The sequence below is a fragment of the Hyperoodon ampullatus genome, assembly GCF_949752795.1.
Source record: "Hyperoodon ampullatus genome assembly, chromosome: 16".
Taxonomy (NCBI): Eukaryota; Metazoa; Chordata; class Mammalia; order Artiodactyla; family Ziphiidae; genus Hyperoodon; species Hyperoodon ampullatus.
The window spans coordinates 10,221,206-10,242,404 of record NC_136929.1 but is presented as its reverse complement, the minus strand read 5'-3'; the positions used below and the strand labels follow the sequence as shown (position 1 = coordinate 10,242,404).

Below are 21,199 nucleotides of genomic sequence, written 5' to 3'. Positions count from 1 at the left end.
CAGTCCCTAGACTTTTTGGGTAGTACGGAAGTAACACTTTCAGTTTTGAAAATTTAGTTATAGTGTTTTCTTTCACTGAATTAATTACTTCTCATTTAAAAAAAATATTTATAAATTAGAAAATCTAAATCGACCTCTTTGCTTTGTAGATGAAACCAACCACACATCTCAAAGTTTTAAAAATGTCACATAAATCTGGATGAGAAAAATTGATTTGTTTTGTTTAAATAATGCATTTCATCCAACTTATACTAGATATAAACAGTAAGTTGAGATGGGTTAAAGATCTAAAGATGAAAGGCAAAAATTTAAAATAATTATAAGAAGATAGGGGAGAATATTTTTATTACTTCAGGGTGGGAAAGAATTTCTTAAACATGAGTCCAAATTAAATGTTGACCGTAAGTGAAAAACCGATAGTTCTGACCACATCAAAATATAATGTCAAAAGCCATCACAGACAAATTGGAGTAACAAAATATTACCTGAGAGAGGATATTTGCGACATATATAGTAGTTAATGGATAATATCCAGAATCTGTGTAGCACTCCAACAACGAATTTAAGAAAGACAAACTAGCTTTTAGGAAAAGAGAGAAAGCACACGATTGGGTGAGTCACAAAGAAGACAGCCAATAAACATACTAAGAGGTTCTCCCTTATTAATAACCATGGAAACCCCCAAAACGCAAGTTAAGGCAAAGAGATATCACCATTCAACTCACAAGACTGTCAAAATCTTAAAAGTCTAACAATATCCAGTATACATGAGAATGTAAGAACACAGGAATTCTCAACCACTGAATGTGGGACTGCAAATTAGTGCAGTTTGCCTGTAGAACGGGGGTCTGCAAATTAAAGTTCCAGATAGCAAATACGTTAGGCTTTGAGGGCCAAGAGGCAACACTGAGGATATTGCGTATGGACCTACACAACCATTTAAAATGCACAAACTGGGCTTCCCTGGTGGCACAGCGGTTAAGAATCTGCCTGCCAATGCAGGGGACACGGGTTTGAGCCCTGGTCTGGGAAGATCCCACATGCTGCGGAGCAACTAAGCCCATGTGCCACAACTACTGAGCCTGCGCTCCAGAGCCTCCGAACCACCACTGCTGAGCCCATGTGCCACGACTACTGAGCCTGCGCTCTGCAGTTCCTGAAGCCCCCGTGCCTAGAGCCTGTGCTCTGCAACAAGAGAAGCCACTGCAATGAAGACCCAACACAGCCAAAAATAAATAAAAATAAATTAAAAAAAAATAAAATGCACAAGCCATTCTTAGCTCACAAGCTGTAGAAATAAAGCCTGTGGACCAGGTTTGGTGTGTGGGTTTGCAGACCTGTGCAATGGAGCCATTTGGGCAGCATCCAGGATCCTGGATTCTTTTGATACTTTCTGGCATATACCCTAAAGAAACTCTCACACAACTGGACACAAAGTACGAACGTATTAGTTGCAACAGTATAAGAGCAAAACATTGGAAAACAACCTAAATATCTACCAGGAAGGGAATTGAGAAGCAAATATGGCATATTCAGTCAACGGACTACTATATCACTCTCTATATTAATGACTGAATTAGCTTTATGTGTATTAAGATGAAAAGATTTCAAAAACAATACTTGGTTAAAAACTCAACTGAGAATATATGTAGAGTTTGATCCTATTTATTCTGAAAATTGCTACTCCTAATGATTTGTAAGGAGGGAAACACATGATGAAAGGTAAGCTGGCCTCAGCATGGAGTGGGGTCATAACAGCAGGAGAAGTGTGCACACCAGGCATCTCCCATCTCCCCCAGGATGCCCGTCAGTGCACTGGAGCAGCACTCTCAAACTGAAAAATAATATTGATCTTAAAAACTAAGGGTATAAAATGTCTGTAGGTGATAACCTTAAATTAAAAACATTCTATATTTTTAATGGATACATATATGTGTGGGAAACTACTGTAATCCATTGATTTTAAGGTGTACATTTATCTTCACATTTTAACAATATGAAATTGGGACGCACCTTACAATCTATGTGTATAGTTTAACTGCTGTTTTTTTTTTGTTAATGTTACACAAAAATGAGTCTTTTCAGAGTTGATAGTATGCTAAATTTAGTATAATATGATTTAAAAACTGGAAGACAGATTCGTATCCAATTCATCATAGTCATTGTCTGGGAGAAGGGGCGTGGGGAAAGATGAAAAGAGAGACGGACTTGGGCATAAGTGATACTTTAAACTGATCAATAATACTTTACTTCTATAAATTAAAAACATTGGAAATAACAATAACATTTTAGCATTTATTAATATATAGCTTGAAATGCTCATATTGTCTTATTTAAACTTGAAGGGACTCAGTGTTGGTGAGAGTTACGATCATCCTCTTACACCATGGCTAAAACATCCTCAAAAATACAAGTTCACCTCACATGTACATGGCAACCTTGGAAAGTAGGTGTGTTGGGCCTTATTATTCTCACTTTCAGATATAACACAACACAGAGATCAGAGAAGTGGTCTGATTCTCCCAAAGTCACATCTAGGGACCAGCAGAGAGAGATCCTGAATCCAGGTTTTTGGACTTCAAGTCAGTAGTCTTGTACTCCACCATATTTACCAGACTGCCCTCATTGACATGTAGACTTTTCAATTCTCAACTGCTTTACAGATTTGAAAAAATTATGATCAAAAGAACAAACGATTTCAATTGTCAGTTTTAGAACTACTTTTTGAAAATGACAATGAAAAAAATTACTGTACAATGAGAGTTTTGGGCAGACACTTAAATCAGTAGAATGAAGGTGTGTAATTAGATATGGGTTTTCAAGCTGTTCTCTGTAGATTCCTGAAGGCTCAAGTGAATCTCAGCAGTCCTTGCAAGTGCTTCAGTGTTCCAAAATCAATGCCATGTTTTTGGCCCAATAAGGAAAATTCAGAATGCCCAAGAAGTCTTTTACCAGATTTAATATTTTATTTCATTATATTAGTGATCCCTGTAGAAATCCACTTGAAAAAAAATTACTTTGCTAAATCATTTACTAGGCTAGATCATTTTTCTTCCTGCTTACATATTGTGTTAGTCTCTGACTTAAGAATCAAACCTTTCAGTGTGAAAAATCTGCAGTGGGGAGCGCAGAAGATTATATTGTTTTAAAAGAACAACAATTAGACAGACTATTCCCATACGTAGATGATTTCAACCATCTATCCTGCATTTAACCCATGATCAATAGTCTCCAAGGTATTCCATAGTCTTAAACACATAGTAGGTGCTTAATAAACATTAGTTGAATTCATGAATAAATAAATGAATAAGTGAATGACACAGATTAGACGTCCTGTCAGGGAGGATGCAAAGACCTTAGGGCCAAGTGCCTGCCAACACCAGTGCAGCCAGATTCATCTTTAGAAGCCAGACCTCCATTCCCACTGCTCAGTGTTCTTTCCTTTTGTGAATATTTTTAAAGTCACCCCATGTAAAAAATGCCAAAACTATTTCTACGTGATTCCACTATTTGAGCCCAGGACCTTCCGCCACATAACAATGTATCCTCATACACCTTTTCAAGGACATGTTATCATTTTGAAGGTCTCTGCCTATAGCAAATGTGACCTCTAGTTTAACGCATGTAGTTTCTCCAGCACTTATTTGATTCATAGACATTTCGATTTGGAAGGGACCTTAGAGGTTGTATGTAATTTGCTTTATCTTAGTGACTTAGGCAGAGGTTTGATTTGCTGCAGACATTTTCAGTGACAATGACAAGCTTCAGAATCTAGGGAAGCAGCAATAAATAGTTGCAAGACCCCGGGCTTTGAGACCAGGCAGACTTGGGAATGTTCTGGCTCTAACATTTACACTCTTTGTGACACTGGGCAAATTAACTCCTCAGTTTCATCATCTGTAATGTGGGAATGTGACCTAACTTTGTTGTTCCAGATATTAAGAATAAAATTATAAAGAATTTTGCCACCCAATAAAGAGTAGCAGTTTTTATTTCCTGTGTTCCTGATGAAGGGTAACATTCTGGCTCCTTACCTTGGAACTCTTAGCATAATATTAGAGATTAAATTTGGTTCTTAAATATGTACAAATTTATTATATGGAGATGTACATTTGGCATTAGAAAGACCTAAGAATTACATCCCTTAGTATGTCATCGGCCATATTTCATAACTTTTTCCTTTCTTTTTAATAGAAATACATCGAAGAGAAAAGTCTGTGTGACAGAGGAAAATTTTTCCTGGATTTTGGTATTCAGTTTTTATCACGCTTTTTACAATATTTGCAGCCATGTGTTTTATTTTTCCCCATGTGTTTCTTTTAGTCATACAAAGTGTAGTAACACTGAGCTAGTTTCTAACTGACTGCACCCTGATGTCTCTAGCTTCTGTTTTCAGTTTCATTATAGCTGTGAGGAGGATGCAGTGAACCTGAAGAGAGTGTCTCTGTATGATAAAAAAATAATAATAATGTAGTTCTGGTTTGATCCTTAGATTGCTGAGGGTTTGAATGCCTAGAGATGGATAAGTCAGTACATGGATGTGGGATGTCCATTTTGTTTTATCTTGTTTTCCCTCATGTAAACCACTTGACCTTGATGGAGACAACTTCTTACTTAGATCTGAAATCTAGTTCCTCAAGTAGTTCTTTGACTCATATACATTTAGAATGGAAGGGACCTCATCCAACGGGACTACTCTACCTTGGTTCTCTGGTTCTGATTCTGAAATTGACAATAGGCCAAAAATCTGTTGATGTTCATCCCGTTATGAATTGTAAGACATAATTGAAAAGAAATGCTAAACTCACCAGAGTGGCGAAGAGGTGATACAGAATGAAGTAGATGGCGACCACTGGTGCCCACATGTGTCCCACAGCATTTAGCGTTTGGTCCATGACGTCAACCCATCCTTCCTGGGTAAGGATCTGGAACATGGACATAAATGCCTACAGAGGAAAAGAATGGAAGTATTAAACACTAGCTTTGGGCTTACATGCAACTTAGAATTAGTATATGGTGTTGAGGACTTTGATTTCAATGTTATTGATTCAGCAGGGAAAGAACAGCCTTCATTCGACAGACAGGAAAGGGCTAAGAACAAAGATTCTAAAAGCCTGATATCTAGCTATTCAATGTGGAAAACTAAAACAATTACTCTGAATTAAAATTAGCTTTGTTGGTGGTAAATACTGCTGATCAAATCAGAACAAAATTCAGGAACCTTTGTTTATTGCCTTTCTTGTTTTTCCCTTTTAGCAAGCTAACTAACATTTCCAACGGATTACTGTATTTTTTTTTTTTTTGCTGTTAAGCACAACTTATTTTTATAGTGAATTACAGTTGATTGTCTAAAGGCAAATGAGAATAATAACATTAATTTTACTTTTATAGTATCCATCTATCAAATTATTTCAGTTATATTAAAAACATGAGACTCTTTAAAAAAGAAATTTTTCTAAATGATATGGCCATGCTAAGCAACTTAATAAAGATGATCACATTTTTCATGATTCAAAAAAAAATTTTCAAGACAGAGTCAAGACCATAGAAGAAACCCCAAGATCAAAAATAAAATAAAATAAATAAAATAATTAAAACTAGAGCATTCCAACAAAAGCCAGCCTAGCTAAAAGACTCATTCTCTCTCCGCAAAGATCTTTGGGTAGTTTCATTCCTACATGTTTTTCTCATTAAATATATATATCCATAATTGACTCATATATCTTGTACACACTAGTGGTCAATAAATGTTTCTTAATGAGAACCTATGATGACGCTGGGGAAAGTTGACAATTGGAATCTAGTGACTCTAAAAAAATCTTTACAGACTTTAGTATAATGGAAGACATAAATTGAATTCTCACATATTGGGATTCCAAGAAATAAGGTCCAGGATAATACAAAGATGGACTGAGCCCAAGATAAAAGCTCTGTTACACTGATAGTATCTTAGAGGCAAAATGGATCCTAAAGATAACCTAACCTGACTCATTCTTTTTGAAGATAAGATTGTCAAAGTCTTTTTTAAAAAATTTTATTGAAGTATGGTTGATCTACAATGTTGTGTTTAATTTCTGCTGCACGTGAATATAGTTCCCTGTGCTCTACAGTAGGACCTTGTTGTTTCTCCATTCTATATATGATAGTTTACATCTGCTAATCCTGAACTCCCAATCCAAGAACAAACATCCAAGTTTGTTCTCTATATTTGTGAGTCTGTTTTTGTTTCATAGACATGTTCATTTGTGTTGTATTTTAATTAATTAATTAATTAATTAATCTTTAATTGGCGTATAATTGCTTTACAATGTTGTGATAGTTTCTGCCGCACAGCAAAGTGAATCAGCCATACGCGTACACACATTCCCTCCCTCTTGGACCTCCCTCCCCTCCGCCACCGTCCCACCCAACTAGGCCATCACAGACCACCAGGCTGAGCTCCCTGCACTATACAGCCGGTTACCACTAGCTATCTATTTTACACATGGTAGTGTATTTTTGTCAAACCTAATCTCCCAGTTCATCCTACCCTCCCCTTCCCCCACTGCGTCCACACATCTGTTCTCTATGTCTGCCTTAGATTCCACATATAAATGATATCATATGGTATTTGTCTTTCACTTACTTTGCTTAGTATGATAATCTCTAGGTCCATCCATGTTGCTGCAAATGCAAAGCCTTCATTTTTAACTTTCTCACCTAGATCTTTTATTCCCTCTAATATAGTGTCAGAGAGTGATCCCAGAATCTCATGCCCATTATCAGAGTCCTGTTTCAATTTGTCAGCTAGATTTTCTTCTCTATGTTTTGCTGTCTCAGTATGAGGAGCAGGGTTTGCAGGGAGAGAAGTATTAGCTGAGGCCATGGGCAGCGATGCTTGTAATATCAGACTTCAGATATTTCCCACTGTGGGTAGATTCTGGAAATCTTTATTGCTGCCAGCCCATCAGTCACCAGGTGTTCACTTCCTCTAATTCACCGGCTTCCTTCCAGCATCACTAGCACTCCGGTGACTCCAGGTGAGGGCAAAGACAGGTTGATTCTGTTGGTCTTGGTCCTCTGGGTACCAGGAGAGGACAGCTGGGTCTCTCCCATCACTCTCTCCTTGGGGCTCCTGTTCCCTCCTGGTTTCTGTTTTCTTCTTTTCTCTTCATCCTTTCACTATGCTGAATTTTTGTTTATTATGGGAGATTCCTAGTTTTCAGAAATTATGATCATTTTGCTTTCACTCTCAAGCCTTCTTCCCAGCTGGGAAAATAAAAATGGTGCAACCTACAAGTTTATGTTGCCTCTGGTAAAATGGGGTGCATCAATCACATCTACACCTGTGGGAGATTCTTGATGCCTTTTCCAGGGCTCTGAACATCCCCACAGCCTGAGGCTCTCAAATTGAGGGAGATGAGAACATATTTTACGATTTGCTTTTCCAATGTAATTTCTTCTCAACTTCTGGAAAACAGGCTTCAGGCATGAGCCTGGAGTGTTCATCCTCTCTCTCTGATTCTCTCTCTCTCTCTTCCTCCCTCCATCTTTCCTACTAGCTGCTATTCAAAGATAATGGTATGAAATTGTGGCCTTTTCTTTGTGTGGTTACTGCTGGTATAATTTTTTCCAGGCTGATAATTGTTTTATTTGTTTCTGTAGGTTTTCGGGACAGAAGGTCTGTGATTTTTGCTATTTTGCCCCCACAGTCCAATCCTACAGATGTAAATAGGGGTAAAGACTTCATTTACAAGTGCTTTTTCTTTTTTGTGTCTAATGACATAATCACATATTAAACACCCCTATGCAGGTCAGGCTCTGTTCACGCTGCAGGTGCCTGGCTGCAGCTAATTGAATCGGGGATGAGCAGTTAACCTGAGAATGGCCCAGCTGCACAGGACGTGATCTGGAACAAACAACTCTGCCCCAGCAGGGAAGAACAAATCAATCAAAAACATCTCTAATGGACTGTCATACAGAGTGAAGGAAGTTAGAAAGAGAAAACCAAATGCCATATGCTAACACACATATATGGAATCTGAAAAAAAAATGGTTCTGAAGAACATAGGGGCAGGATAGGAATAAAGACGCAGACGTAGAGAATGGACTTGAGGACACGGGGAGGCGGAAGGGTAAGCTGGGACGAAGTGAGAGAGTGGCATGGACATATATATACTACCAAATGTAAAACAGATAGCTAGTGGGAAGCAGCCGCATAGCGCAGGGAGATCAGCTCGGTGCATTGTGTCCACCTAGAGGGGTGGGATAGGGAGGGTGGGAGGGAGATGCAAGAGGGATGAGATATGGGAACATATGTATATGTATAGCTGATTCACTTTGTTATACAGCAGAAACTAACACACCATTGTAAAGCAATTATACTCAAATAAAGGTGCTAAATAAATAAATAAATAGGGATAAGGAAAAGAAAGCCAGAGATTATTATGAAAATATCTGAGTCTACTTTCAACAACCTCCATGACTCTTACCCTAATTTATTATACAATACAACAAACACTATACTTTTAAAAATCTTTCAGATGCTCTAAAGATTATAAGGTAAGTATAGATGCTACTTCCCTGAAGATGTTACAAGAGGGACACACTCCTTAATATAAAAGAATAAAGCAAAATTATAAAGTAGAAACTAACACACCATTGTAAAGCAATTATACTCCAATAAAGACGTTTAAAAAAATCTCTAATGAATTTCAAGTGGAAGCTACAGTGAAAAATCACACTGTTAGCAGTAGGACCTGGAGGTGAACGAATAAATGGAGACTGGCTATGCAGTCTGGTAGGAGCAAGAAGGGGTCATGACAAAGTCAGAGCTGTAATTATAAGCACATTGATATTCCAAGGAAGGAACATCTCTGAATGAACAGAAGTAAAGTGGGAAAGAAACGCACTGACTAAAGAGACTGCAGTGATGTTCCCGGAATGGAGAAGGAAGGTTTTGAAAATCATTAGCCGGATGAGTACCTCTTTCTAATCATAGTGTGATGTATTCCCTGGGTATGTGGGAGCAAAGCGAAGGGCGCGAACCAGGCTAGAGGGTGAAAGCCATAAGACCAGAGTGTGAGGAAGTGAGCTGTTCCAGGGATGACGCAGGAGAAAACACATCTAAGAGCAGAGAACAAGGTCTTGGATCACTGGAGGTTCTAAGCGCCTCACTGTAGGGCCACTCAATTCACCACCAGCCCTTCTCAGGATCTTTTGCTGGTTTCTCCTCAATTTCCGAATCTCTAAGGGTTGCAGAGCCTCGGGGCTTGGTCCTCAGATCTCTTTCTTGTCTCTTAACACTCACTAGCTGGTTGATCTCATCCATTATAATGCCTCTAAATAGGGTCCACGTACTGATGACACCCACATCTGTATATCCAGCCCTACATCCAGAATCAACTCCGTATCTCCACTTGGGTGTCTGTCTAACAGGGATCTCAAACATTAATGTCCCAAAGCAAAGTCCTCATGCCCTCCTCCCTAAACCTGCTCTTCCTACACTTCCTCCCGTCTTGGAAAATGACAAATCCATTCTTCAAGTTCCTCAGGCCAATGACCTCACAGACATCTCTCTGGTCCTCCTCATTTCCTCACATCCTACGTCCAATCTGCCAGGAAACCCTGCTAAAGCCACCCTTGGTTCAGGTCTCAGTTCCACGTTTATCCCCAATATTCCTTAATATTCCTACCAAAGCATCTAATATTGTAGTTTCCCTCTTAGTGGCCTTACGTTTTGGGGCTGTACTTTCCTGCCATAAACTGAGATTGGGAGACTTGAATAAAAATAAGATCATCAAAATGGGGAGGAAGGGGAATAAACAAGTATTTTTACAGCTTCTCTTCTGTTCCAGTTAGCACCCCTTAAACACTGATCCCAGGTGGGGTGAACAGCATCCTTGGGACCACGCTTCCAACAGGGCCGCCGAGGGCCCACACCATAGAGTTGGCTGGTTCCTCAATGACAGGACATCCTTCTCTCTCTCTCAAGGCCCCATTTTGGACACCAAATCTCTTTCTGATAGATCTTCTTAGAGTTGGGTGAAAGCAAAGCAAGGATATTCTTCTATGTTGAAATAACAGGCTGAAAGTTCTTGTCTGGACCTTGTAAGGTAGTTCTTAGCCTTTAAAAAATATATATCACGGGGGCTTTCCTGGTGGCGCAGTGGTTGAGAGTCCGCTTGCCGATGCAGGGCACGCGGGTTCGTGCCCCGGACCGGGAGGATCCCACGTGCCGCGGTGCGGCTGGGCCCGTGAGCCATGGCCGCTGAGCCTGCGCGTCCGGAGTCTGCGCTCCGCAGTGGGAAGGGCCACAACAGTGAGAAGCCCTCGTACGGCAAAAAAAAAAAAAAAAAAAAAAAAAAAAAAATATATATATATATATATATATATGCGCTTTGATGACCCAAAGCATGTTTTGGTTTTTAGTATGTGTGGATATCAATTTAGGTTAAGAAAATTACATATTTTAAAAAGTAGGTGAGTAGGGCTTCCCTGGTGGCACAGTGGTTGAGAGTCCGCCTGCCGATGCAGGGGACACGGGTTCATGCCCCGGTGCGGGAAGATCCCACATGCCGCAGAGCGGCTGGGCCCGTGAGCCATGGCCGCTGAGCCTGCGCGTCCGGAGCCTGTGCTCCGCAACGGGAGAGGCCACAACAGTGAGAGGCCCGCGTACCGCAAAAAAAAAAAGTAGGTGAGTAAACATCTAGGTTTTCGTTAACAGAGAGAGAGAGCAGAATATGCAGTATGATTCTACTTGTAATATACATGTCTAGATTTTGTGTGCATAAAAGTGCTTGAAAGCCTATACAGTAAACTTGGAACTCTGAGGACTGGAATGGGAAGGACTGAGGAACTAGGGAAGGGGGTAAATATTCTTGTTTTTCAACTTTTTAAAGTAACAGCTTTGTTGAGATATGGTTTATAGACCATAAAATTCACCTTTTGAAGGAGACAATTGAGTGGTTTTGTTTTTTCACAGTTGTGCAACATCACTACTGCCTACAAACTTTTTCATCATCCCCCCAAACTATGTATCCATAGCGGTCACTCCCCAACCTTCCGTCCTCCAGCCTTCAGCAACCAATAATACGCTTTCTGTCCCCATGGGTCTGTCTACTGTGAACATGTTCTATAAATGGAATCATATAATATGAGCTCAGGGTTCATCCGTGCTGTAGTCTGTATCAGCACTTCGTTCCCTTTTATTGCCAAATTATGTTTCATTAGATGGATATACCACATTTTATCTACTCATCAGTTGATGGATATTTGGGTTGTTTCCACTTTTTGGCTATTATAAAGAATGCTCCTACGAACATTCGTGTATGGGTTTTTGGTGGACATAAAAATTACCTTATACTTAATGTATGTTTTTTACTGTGTATTAAAACACATGTAAAACATATATTTACTTTAAAAATATAGACATTAAAAATTTTAAAATGTGGTGAAGAATACAACTCAGGTCATTGACAGACAACTTTCATTTTACAATATAATTTGCATCTATCTTATCTATCTTTAGCTGGTTTCCAGAACTCTTTCACTACAAAAGATTTTCCTTCAAAATGAAATGCATTTGATAACTTATATAGTAGCTCAACCTTTTTATTGAGGGTGTCCCTGTTGTGTCTTACTATCAGTCAGCTGTAAAACAGAAGATTTGCCTTGATGGTATTCACTGAGTACAAAAGTGACACCTCCAGTTTTAATTGCCTTAATTATTCACCTACTCAATCTCCTTGCTTCTTTTTTTCCCATTCAAATAGGAATAAAATGTAGAGGAGTTTTTTTATCTTCTGAAAAACCCACTGATCTCACAATCCTTTAGTATTTCGCTGTATAGTTTCATTTAAAACTTATTCAACTATTCAAAGTTCTAACAATATTTAAAATGACATCAATACATAGCAAATTTTGGACCTACCTAATGTTGGAGTTAAATTTCTGAAAAGTACACTGGTTGGCAAAATCATGACCAACAAGATCAAGGTCTTATGGAGAATTAGGGGTTGGGAAAATCCAATAAAAATGACATTACATGCATTTAAAAACCTACAGTAAATAAAAGCTCTAAGAGGCACCACTTACCGTGGCTAAACTAAGGTGTCCATAAATACAAATACTGTGGATTTGAAATCTGGAGTAAAACCATAGTGCTGTAATGTTAAAGCCATTGGCAACAGCCATTTCTTTACTTCAAATTTCTCCTTGTCTGGTTTAGATGGAATTTCATGGCCTATCAATTCAAATACACTCTTCTCAGTTCTCCAAACTTCATCTTCCTTTTTTGCCAAACTCAGGAAACATGCTAACTCCTAGGTGAATCTAACTCTTCATGTCTGCACCTCTCCAGCCCCTCCACTGGTTCCATATGGAGACAGGCTCACTTCCACCCTGGCCTCCAAAGAGACCTCAACACTGCCCAGCAAACCTCAGCCATGAGCTTTTCAAAACTTCTCATCTGATCTAACCTCACCCACTGCATCTCTGCCTTCACTCTCAAGAGATGCCCTTCCCAGAAGGCAGAGCCAAAGGAAAGCAGTTTAAAATAGAGGCTGAATGAGCTGAGGATAAAGACGCTGGCCCTCTGTGAGTTGTAGGGCAGGGACGTAAAGAACCAAGTGTTCAGCTCTGCTGTCACAGGGCCTGAGTTTGCGGTTAAATCGCTGACTGGCTTAGCGGCTCTGGGTAAAGCACGCGGCCAGCCTGACACCAATCTTCCTCAAATGTGCCATCACATTATCACTCTCTGAAGACTGTTTTAAGAATCAAAATAAAGCACGTGTAAATACTTTATTATAAACATTAAAGGGCTATACAGATAATAGTTGGTTTTTTGTTTGTTTTTTTGGCTGCGCTGTGTGGCTTGTGGGATCTAGTTCCCTGACCAGGAATAGAACCCGTGCCTCCTGGAGTGGAAGCGTGGAGCCCTAACCACTTGACCACCAGGGAATTCCCAAATAATATTTTAAATAGTGATTTAAAAATCTGTCCCAAGGAAAAACAACTTCAATTACACTAGTTAAAATTTCAGAATTCTTGTATAGTTCTTACGACTTGAACTTTTTACATCATATACAGTGTGATTCCATTTTTGTAAAGCTCAAAATAATATATGATAAATTATATTTTTAAGAAGATATTTCCTTTAGATACATGAAAGTGTGACAGTACTTTTTTTTTGGGGGGGGTACACGGGTCGCTCACTGTTGTGGCCTCTCCCGCTGCGGAGCACAGGCTCCGTATGCGCAGGCTCAGCGGCCATGGCTCACGGGCCCAGCCGCTCCGGCATGTGGGATCCTCCCAGACTGGGGCACGAACCCGTGTCCCCTGCATCGGCAGGCGGACTCTCAACCACTGCGCCACCAGGGAAGCCCGTGACAGTGCTTTTTATGGCATCATTTTAGTTCATCTTTGAACTAAGTGATTCCTAAGATATCTTCTAGCTATAGGTGTCTACTGTTCTATGCTCTCAATTGGTACTGGCGGTCAATTGGAAAACTTTGTTTTTATACTTTCTGGTCTATTTTCCTCGACTATACTTTCACTATAAAAACTATAGAATAAGGTTACACTAAATGCTTTGATACTAATAGATACTATAAATTGACTTTTAGTGAGTGCTGTCAAGGATAAGAGAATTTATTGAATAAACAGTAAAAATCGTGGTGTTAGCAAGTGGACTGAAAGTAGGGGCTAAATAAAATACGAGCTGTACGTGCTCTAAGCCATCACATACACTGGAATCTTAAAACGCAATGGAAGACTGACTGAAACTTGTTGTAGGGCCTGGAGAGTTGTGAAGAGTTTAGTGACTTCTATGTGACAAAGTTTTTGGAGCTATCTCTCTCCATATACGAGCTCTTTTGAAATTTGAGATCTGTTGAAATCAACTACTCTTGCTGTTAACAGAAGTGAAACATTAAAATATTAGTTTCTCTGTAAAGTGATTGTGCCTTATTCCTTGTGATTTAGAAAGAAATAAAGTTGAAACTGGTGGTTTCAATTGATTCTGTGACTGCCTTTTATGTTGGCAAGAAAGACCAAGCAGTTCTTTGCTTTTATTTTTTTTCAAAATGAACCCACATTATTTATTTTGTTTTTATAATTCCTAAGATATGCTTGTTGCCAAGCATTCCATTTAAATGAGTAAAAAGAGAGAGAGGGGAGAAAAGCTTGTTTACTGGTCACATTTTAGACTACTATGGAAAAGTCTTGCTGAATCTAGACTAATGTAATTGGCCTTAAATGTCAAAATGAGCTTGAATGTAATTAGAAGCAAAGCGGAAATCAAAATGTTATGCCTATTCCAGCAGCAAATTACTTTAAGTAGAGTCTACACTTAAATATAATTTCAAGAGTAAAAGGAAAGATGCCAGAAGCTCATTTGCAAAAACTAGTGAATCTTTTTCTAGTTATGAAAGTGAATGTAGGTATATATGATCATCTCTTTTCTTATACATGGCCGTGCTTGGGTTAACTTCTACATATAACACCATAAATGACCATGTAGGCCAAACCATAGATTTGTACAGTCTCCTAGGATTCTTTCAGGGTGAGATTTAAGAACATGAGGAGAGACACTGAGCCATGACTAGCATTTATACAGTGCTTTGCAGCCCCCAAAGCAGTTCATTGTCCATTATTTAGAGTAATTTCAGCAATAATCTTGTGTTAGTTACTGTACATTTTGCAGATGGGTAACTGACGTACAGAAGCCTTAAATGACTGATCCAGGTTGGCAGGTAGCAAGCGATGTTTCTGGGTCTCTAGGCTGGAATCTGTTGATTTCAAATTCCTGCTGTCCTTTTGGATATTACAGGTAACAAGACGTCTTAAGATCTAGTAATTGCTGATCTCCTTTCCTTATCTAAGTTACTAAAACAAACAATGCTCTAGTCTAAATCATATTTAAAATTGTTACCTCCTTTGTCTAGCATGGTACTGAGTACATATCTGAAACTCTGTATTATGCTCAAGTGGTTAATAAAAATTAGATATCTCCAGTATTTTTTATGCTTTGCTAAATAAGCTTCACTTGTTACCATTTTTCCAAATGAAAAATACAACCTTTTCAATTTCATGAGAATCTAAAATTACAAACTGTCTTTTAATAATAAAAATATTTTAATAATTTAAGACTTAAACGTTAAAGTTCCTATATTAGAACATTTATCTTAAGGAAAAAAGATCGAGATAAACTGAATGAACTTATATATTTTCCCCCTAACAATCTTTCTTGCAGAGCATGGTATTTTTAGTTGAAAGGTATACTTCCCACCGATTATGTTAAAATAATTTTGAAATGCAACCATCTAGCTGACAGAACAAACAGCTGTGAAAATGAGACCTGGAGATTTATGCAAATAGCAGACTTCTGAATTAATTTTCCTCATAGAACAGACTGTCAAGTTCCTTGAAGTATTTATGCCCTATTTCTTAATTAGCGATTTTGCTAATGTCAAGTCATATTAAATTTTCATAATGTAAATGATGCATTTCACTGGCAAATATGTGCAATAAAATTGCAGATGAAAGTTAATATTTTACTTTGGGTGCAACAGAGATTTTGTAACATATACAAAAGAGACAGTGCTCCTAAGAACACAGATGTACGTCTTACTGTGAAATAAAACTGAGGATTTATTCAGAAAACTTTTGTAACTAAAATTCCACCGAGTCTACACAGGAAATTTCCCGGTGTTTTTTTACTATCCACTTGTAGAACTATGCCCAAGAACAACGTTTTCCTATTTGGCTTCAAATAGAAAGCAGCATCAGTCAGGAAATGCTTATATTTTTGCATACTAAAAAACCCCCCACTTTGGAAATCGTTTGCCTATTTTTTGCTCTCTTTTAATGGGCTTTGATTTCTCATTTCTCTTCAATCTACGTTCACAGATAAGAAGCTTCACTGCAGATTATATTGTCTGCTCTTTTCTATTGCAAACATACACTGCAAAACCTTGCTTCTATCTTGATGGTGCTTATTTAGTACTCTAACGCCTTGAAAATAAAGTTGATAGTTGTTTACCAATAAACATTTAATTGAAATGACTTGAATTTAATAAAGTTGATTTTATAAGTCATAAACTAAAATTTGTCTTATTATACAACTGAAATTAGTCTTATACAATTTGCATATCCCTGTTATAACTATATCTATACTTTCCCTCATTTAAAATTTTACCAGCTAATGTTCTTGTTATTTAAAAAAAATGAGATAATTATTTTTCTTACTGATGTGTAATTATAAATTAAGCTTTTTTTTTTTTTTTTTGGCGGTACGCGGGCCTCTCACTGCTGTGGCCTCTCCCGTCGCGGAGCACAGGCTCCGGACGCACAGGCCCAGCAGCCATGGCTCACGGGCCCAGCCGCTCCGCGGCATGTGGGATCCTCCCAGAACGGGGCACGAGCCCGCGTCCCCTGCATCGGCAGGCGGACTCTCAACCACTGCGCCACCAGGGAAGCCCATAAATTAAGCTTTTATATCTATCTATCTGTCTACCAGCTTACCTATCTCCATTTTTTTAAACCAAGAAGCCATTCATTGTACAAAATTTGGAAGCACAAAAAGGCATAAAGAATAAAATAAGTTACTTATAATTCAAACGAGGTTGTATATATTTTTTAGAATTTGTTGTAGAAGTTGAAAATTCTACCAGTTTGTTTTTCCCTAGGGATACACATGTACTGCAAACAAAACGGAATCCAGCTGCAAATATAGTGTTGTTTTAGGGTTCTTTGCTTGATTTTTGGTCATCACCACTTATGTCACTCATGACTAATCTCATTAATGATGCTGTAAAAATACAGTTTTGATAACTGTATAATATGCCACCATATTCAAAGTTTACTTAGACATTCTATTATGATTGGACATTCAAGTTGTTTTAAAATTTTCACACTGATAGGGCTTCCCTGGTGGTGCAGTGGTTGAGAGTCCGCCTGCCGATGCAGGGGACACGGGTTCGTGCCCCAGTCTGGGAAGATCCCACATGCCGCGGAGCGGCTGGGCCCGTGAGCCATGGCCGCTGGGCCTGTGCGTCCGGAGCCTGTGCGTCCGGAGCCTGTGCTCCACAACGGGAGAGGCCACAACAGTGAGAGGCCCACATAACGCAAAAAAAAAAAAAAAAAATTTTCACACTGATAAATAATGGTACAAAGAGCAATTTCTTTGAAGGTCGACTTTGTGTGCACTGTGGATATTTTCTTGGGGTAGACGTACTAGATCAAAGAGTGAAAATGCTTTTTAGTGTCTTGATACATAATGAAAAACTGATTCTCAGAAAAGTTACACAAATTGCAATGTGTGAGAGGCTTTTCTGTTGGCAATGAGCATTATCATTAACCAAAAACCAAAATAACGAACAAACCTTGTCCATTTGACATGTTCTTACTAACATGTATTACAAATTATGGTTGTACCATCCCCTTTTCCTTTGTTTTTAAAAACTACCTATGGTGATTATTTTTGACTTGTTTGAAAATTCAAATGTATCCTTCTTCTAGGCCTAAAAAGTCCCTGACCATCTAAGATGAAAGATGGTATTTTCTTTGCTTTCTACATTTTCACACTTTAAATATCCTTGCTCTAATTTACCAGGGAGTTATTTTGGAACATAGTATGAGAGGGCTTTGGTATCCCCAACATTACTACTAATAATTAGTCTTTTAATCATTCATTGTGATCCTTTCTTTGTCATATGGTTTTTCAGTGGATATATATGTTTGCCCATTCATCTGTATGTTAACCCTAAATCATACTCTTTTAATTATTGTAGCCATATACAGTTTCTTGTCGGTTCTCACTGCTTTTTTTTTAATAGCATCTATAACGTGGGGAAAATACTTCCTTAACAGGGTAGTTTTGGGGATTCCATTACATATATGTAGATATCTATGTATGCATATGTGTATCTCTTTCTATAAATGTCTATCTATGAAAAGTTCTTGCTATAGGGACCTCACATGTAAAAAATATTTAAATCCAGTAATTATTACTATTAATAATAATGACCTCTGGGGAAATGTTTCTCTAGACTTAATCAGAGATAATTATGCTTCTCTAGAAACTAGTTTGTTTTTACCTCATAATCATTGTTTAATCTATTTCGGTGTATATTTGCTCTAGGAAACATGGACGTCCTCATGATGAACTTTAGGGTTCATTTTTGCTTCCACTGTAATTTTGATTTTGTCTTCCCTTTAGATTAATTCTTTTAAATTCTGCTTAAATTTATTGGACCTAGGTATAATTCTTGTTGGATACATTATAGCCTTTTTGGATTAAGGCAAAATAGAATAAACATTTCTTTCCGTGTATTGCTCAACTACCTGCAATTTAAGTCTATTATTATTTATTTAGTTGAATAATGCAGAAATTTGCATTCTTCCTCATGCTCCAAGATAGTATTCCCTTTCCTTTATCTTGTTGTACCTTTCCATAGTCCTCCAATTGGTTTTACTTCCTTTTTTCAATCAACCTGAAACGACATGGCTTATCCAAAGAGACACGAAGTGTGTGACATTTGCCTACATTGTTAGTGGAATTCTCTTTTTGGTCATTCATATAACTATGCATGCTTTATTGTCAAATTTCTAGAGTTTTTCTTTCAGAAATGTATCCAGTACATTTCTGTTGGATTGAGGTGAGATTTTTGACCTTTGCTCACTGCCTTATTCCTGAGATTCTGAATTGAATTAATGGCACATGGAAAACTAAAATAACAACAAAAACAATACTACAGACTTAAGTCTGAACTAGCTACCAGGGTTCTTTCTATATCTAGTCCCTGCCTGTACTGTTTTTCCCCTTTTGTATTGCACAATGTAAGATTACAGGATGCAACCCATCCACTTCCACTTGCCTAGTACAGCTCCCTTAGCCCCCTGACACCCCACCCCATCCCCATCTGCACACACATGTACTCAGCTACATGCATGCTCACTCCCATGCACACATATATTTTTATCCTGTCTTGTTTCCTAGACATTAAGGTTTTAACATTGATTCATAGAGAAGATGTTCGAGAAGGCTGGAGAGAATCCGCTGTAGAGGTAGGCAGTTGTACCCAAGGGGTGGGAAGTGGGGAAAGAATGAATCTATACATCAGTCATTAAATGGTTCTGCATTTAGTCCCAGATGTGAAATAGTGAATGATAAGCTATTTCAGATTCCAGCAGTAATCTTATTTATAATTTTTTACTTTTTGCATTTTTGTTGAAAGTTGCAAAGGGTGAGTAAAAAGAACAGTCAAAACCAGAATGGGAGTGGATTTTTAAACTTTCAGTGCAATACAGAAAACTGAATGCTTTCTGTACAGTTAATGCCCAATGATTTACTGAGGGACCCTTTTATGTTGGGCTATGTGATTATTGCTAGGAATTTAGTGTTTCATGCTAAGAAGCTGGATTTCCATGTTATTTAAGAAAAACACTAGCTGCTACTGCTTGTTGATTCCCTGTTACATTGTCAGCACAATGTTAACTAGTCTGAATATATTATATCCTTTAAACTTTCTAATAGTCCTCTAAGATATTTACTGTTGTTCTGTTTTTATTACATGTAACCACGAGAGAATAGTCGAAATGTCTGACTATAGATTGTATATTTTTGTAGGCAAGACTCAACAAAGTATTTAAAATATAGTTAGCTTTTCATCAGTGAAAATATGCTCACAGAAACTCATCTTAACTGAAGGAGACACACACATATTCCTCATTAACAACTCTCACTGGTTTTTGAAGTTGGTGCAATGGAGTAGACTGATTATTAAAATAATATTTATGTAATATGGTAACTACTAGTTGGAAAACTACAAATAAGATTGAAACGGAGCAGGACCCTATTGTCCTTGCTCCCCATGTCCTCAGCCTGCCTTTTGTTTGTGGAAAAACTTTAGCCAAAGAATAAGTTTAATCAGAGAAGTGAGAAAATACAGAAACAAAGGAAAACAGTCCAAGGAGACCACATAATGATAGTTTAGTCATCAAGCATAGTCAAGGACATTTAGTTCCTCCTTAAGGGCTATAGATAATATTCTGAGCCATATCCTGTGAGCTGTCTTATAGAGACTGAAACCGCCACCAGGTGGAAGAAGTTAACTACAGGATGCCAAGGCTGTAGCCATGACATAAGCTGCCACAATTCCGAGAACAGGCCTCAAAGAAATGGGGACAAACCGACCCTGGAACTGAAGATTAACCGTACCTAAAACAATCAAGATGACGCTGGTCAGACCACCGATGACCAATGTCAAGGTGATGGTCAGAGCTGACTGTGCTGTTTCTGCATGCAGCCCCTCCCTCCGCCTATAAAAACTCTTGGCCCCTGATTGTCAGTGGGGAGAGTCGGCCTTTGCACAGGAGTCCGCCTTCACCCCCCGTTGCCAGCATCCGAAATAAAGGAAACTTTCCTTTCCACCAACCTGGCCTCTTTAATGGCTTCTGAGCTGCAAACGGCCAGACCCCACTTTCAGTTACAAGATGACTGGTAGAAAACTACCAAAATATGACAAGGTGCAAAAAAAGGTTCTCCCCCAAAGAATATGCTTCTGGGATCAGGGGTAGGAATAGAAGGATGCTTTATTCAAGAAATGTAATAATTCCTTGAATACTGAAGTTCAGTGGTAAGTGATATCAACACACAGCCACAGGAAAAGATATGGCCATTTCTGTGTGATTCGTGCTGCGTTAAAATCATCCTCCAAGAGGAAGAGCACAGGATAGTATTTTGTCACTATGCCACTGATGAATCACCACAAATATAAATTCAAATAGAAGCCAAAGAACCTCAGATGCTATAGCAGAAAGGAAATAGAGTTAATTTTTCAGGTTTTATGAGGGAAGTGGTTACATTAAGCTATATATTGCATTACTTTAAAATTTAAACCAAATTGCTAGTTTCTATTGCAGGGCCATGTCCAGGCATGGATGACAATTTGGCTTAAAGCCTCAGATGGGACTGACTTTATGAGACTGTGGCGGATTTGACACAATAGTGGTCACACAGATAAAATAAAAAATTATCTCCCCTACTGCCCTGAAGATGCCAGAAGTTCCGCAACTGATCGTAAATTTTTGTCTTTGGTCAATAAAGGTGAGTTTTGTTCAATGAAAAACCTCCTCAGAAAGATAACATGTTCGTCAAAATAGCTCTTCCAGTATTCTCCAGGAAAAATAACAAAGAAAGTAAAAATCTTCAATGGCT

At 38.4% G+C, this 21,199-nt stretch overlaps 1 protein-coding gene across 4 annotated transcripts in view; it reads right to left on the bottom strand.

Moving 5' to 3' along the window:
- Positions 1-21,199, bottom strand: part of NALCN (sodium leak channel, non-selective) — a gene marked incomplete at both ends in the record, with an annotated part of 256,682 nt that overhangs the window by 124,829 nt on the left and 110,654 nt on the right. For all 4 annotated transcript variants that reach the window (XM_079721892.1, XM_079721889.1, XM_079721890.1 and 1 more), the window contains one exon: positions 4,809-4,946. In XM_079721892.1, the coding sequence (XP_079578018.1) occupies positions 4,809-4,946 (138 nt within the window). The remainder of the gene's footprint in view (positions 1-4,808; positions 4,947-21,199) is intronic.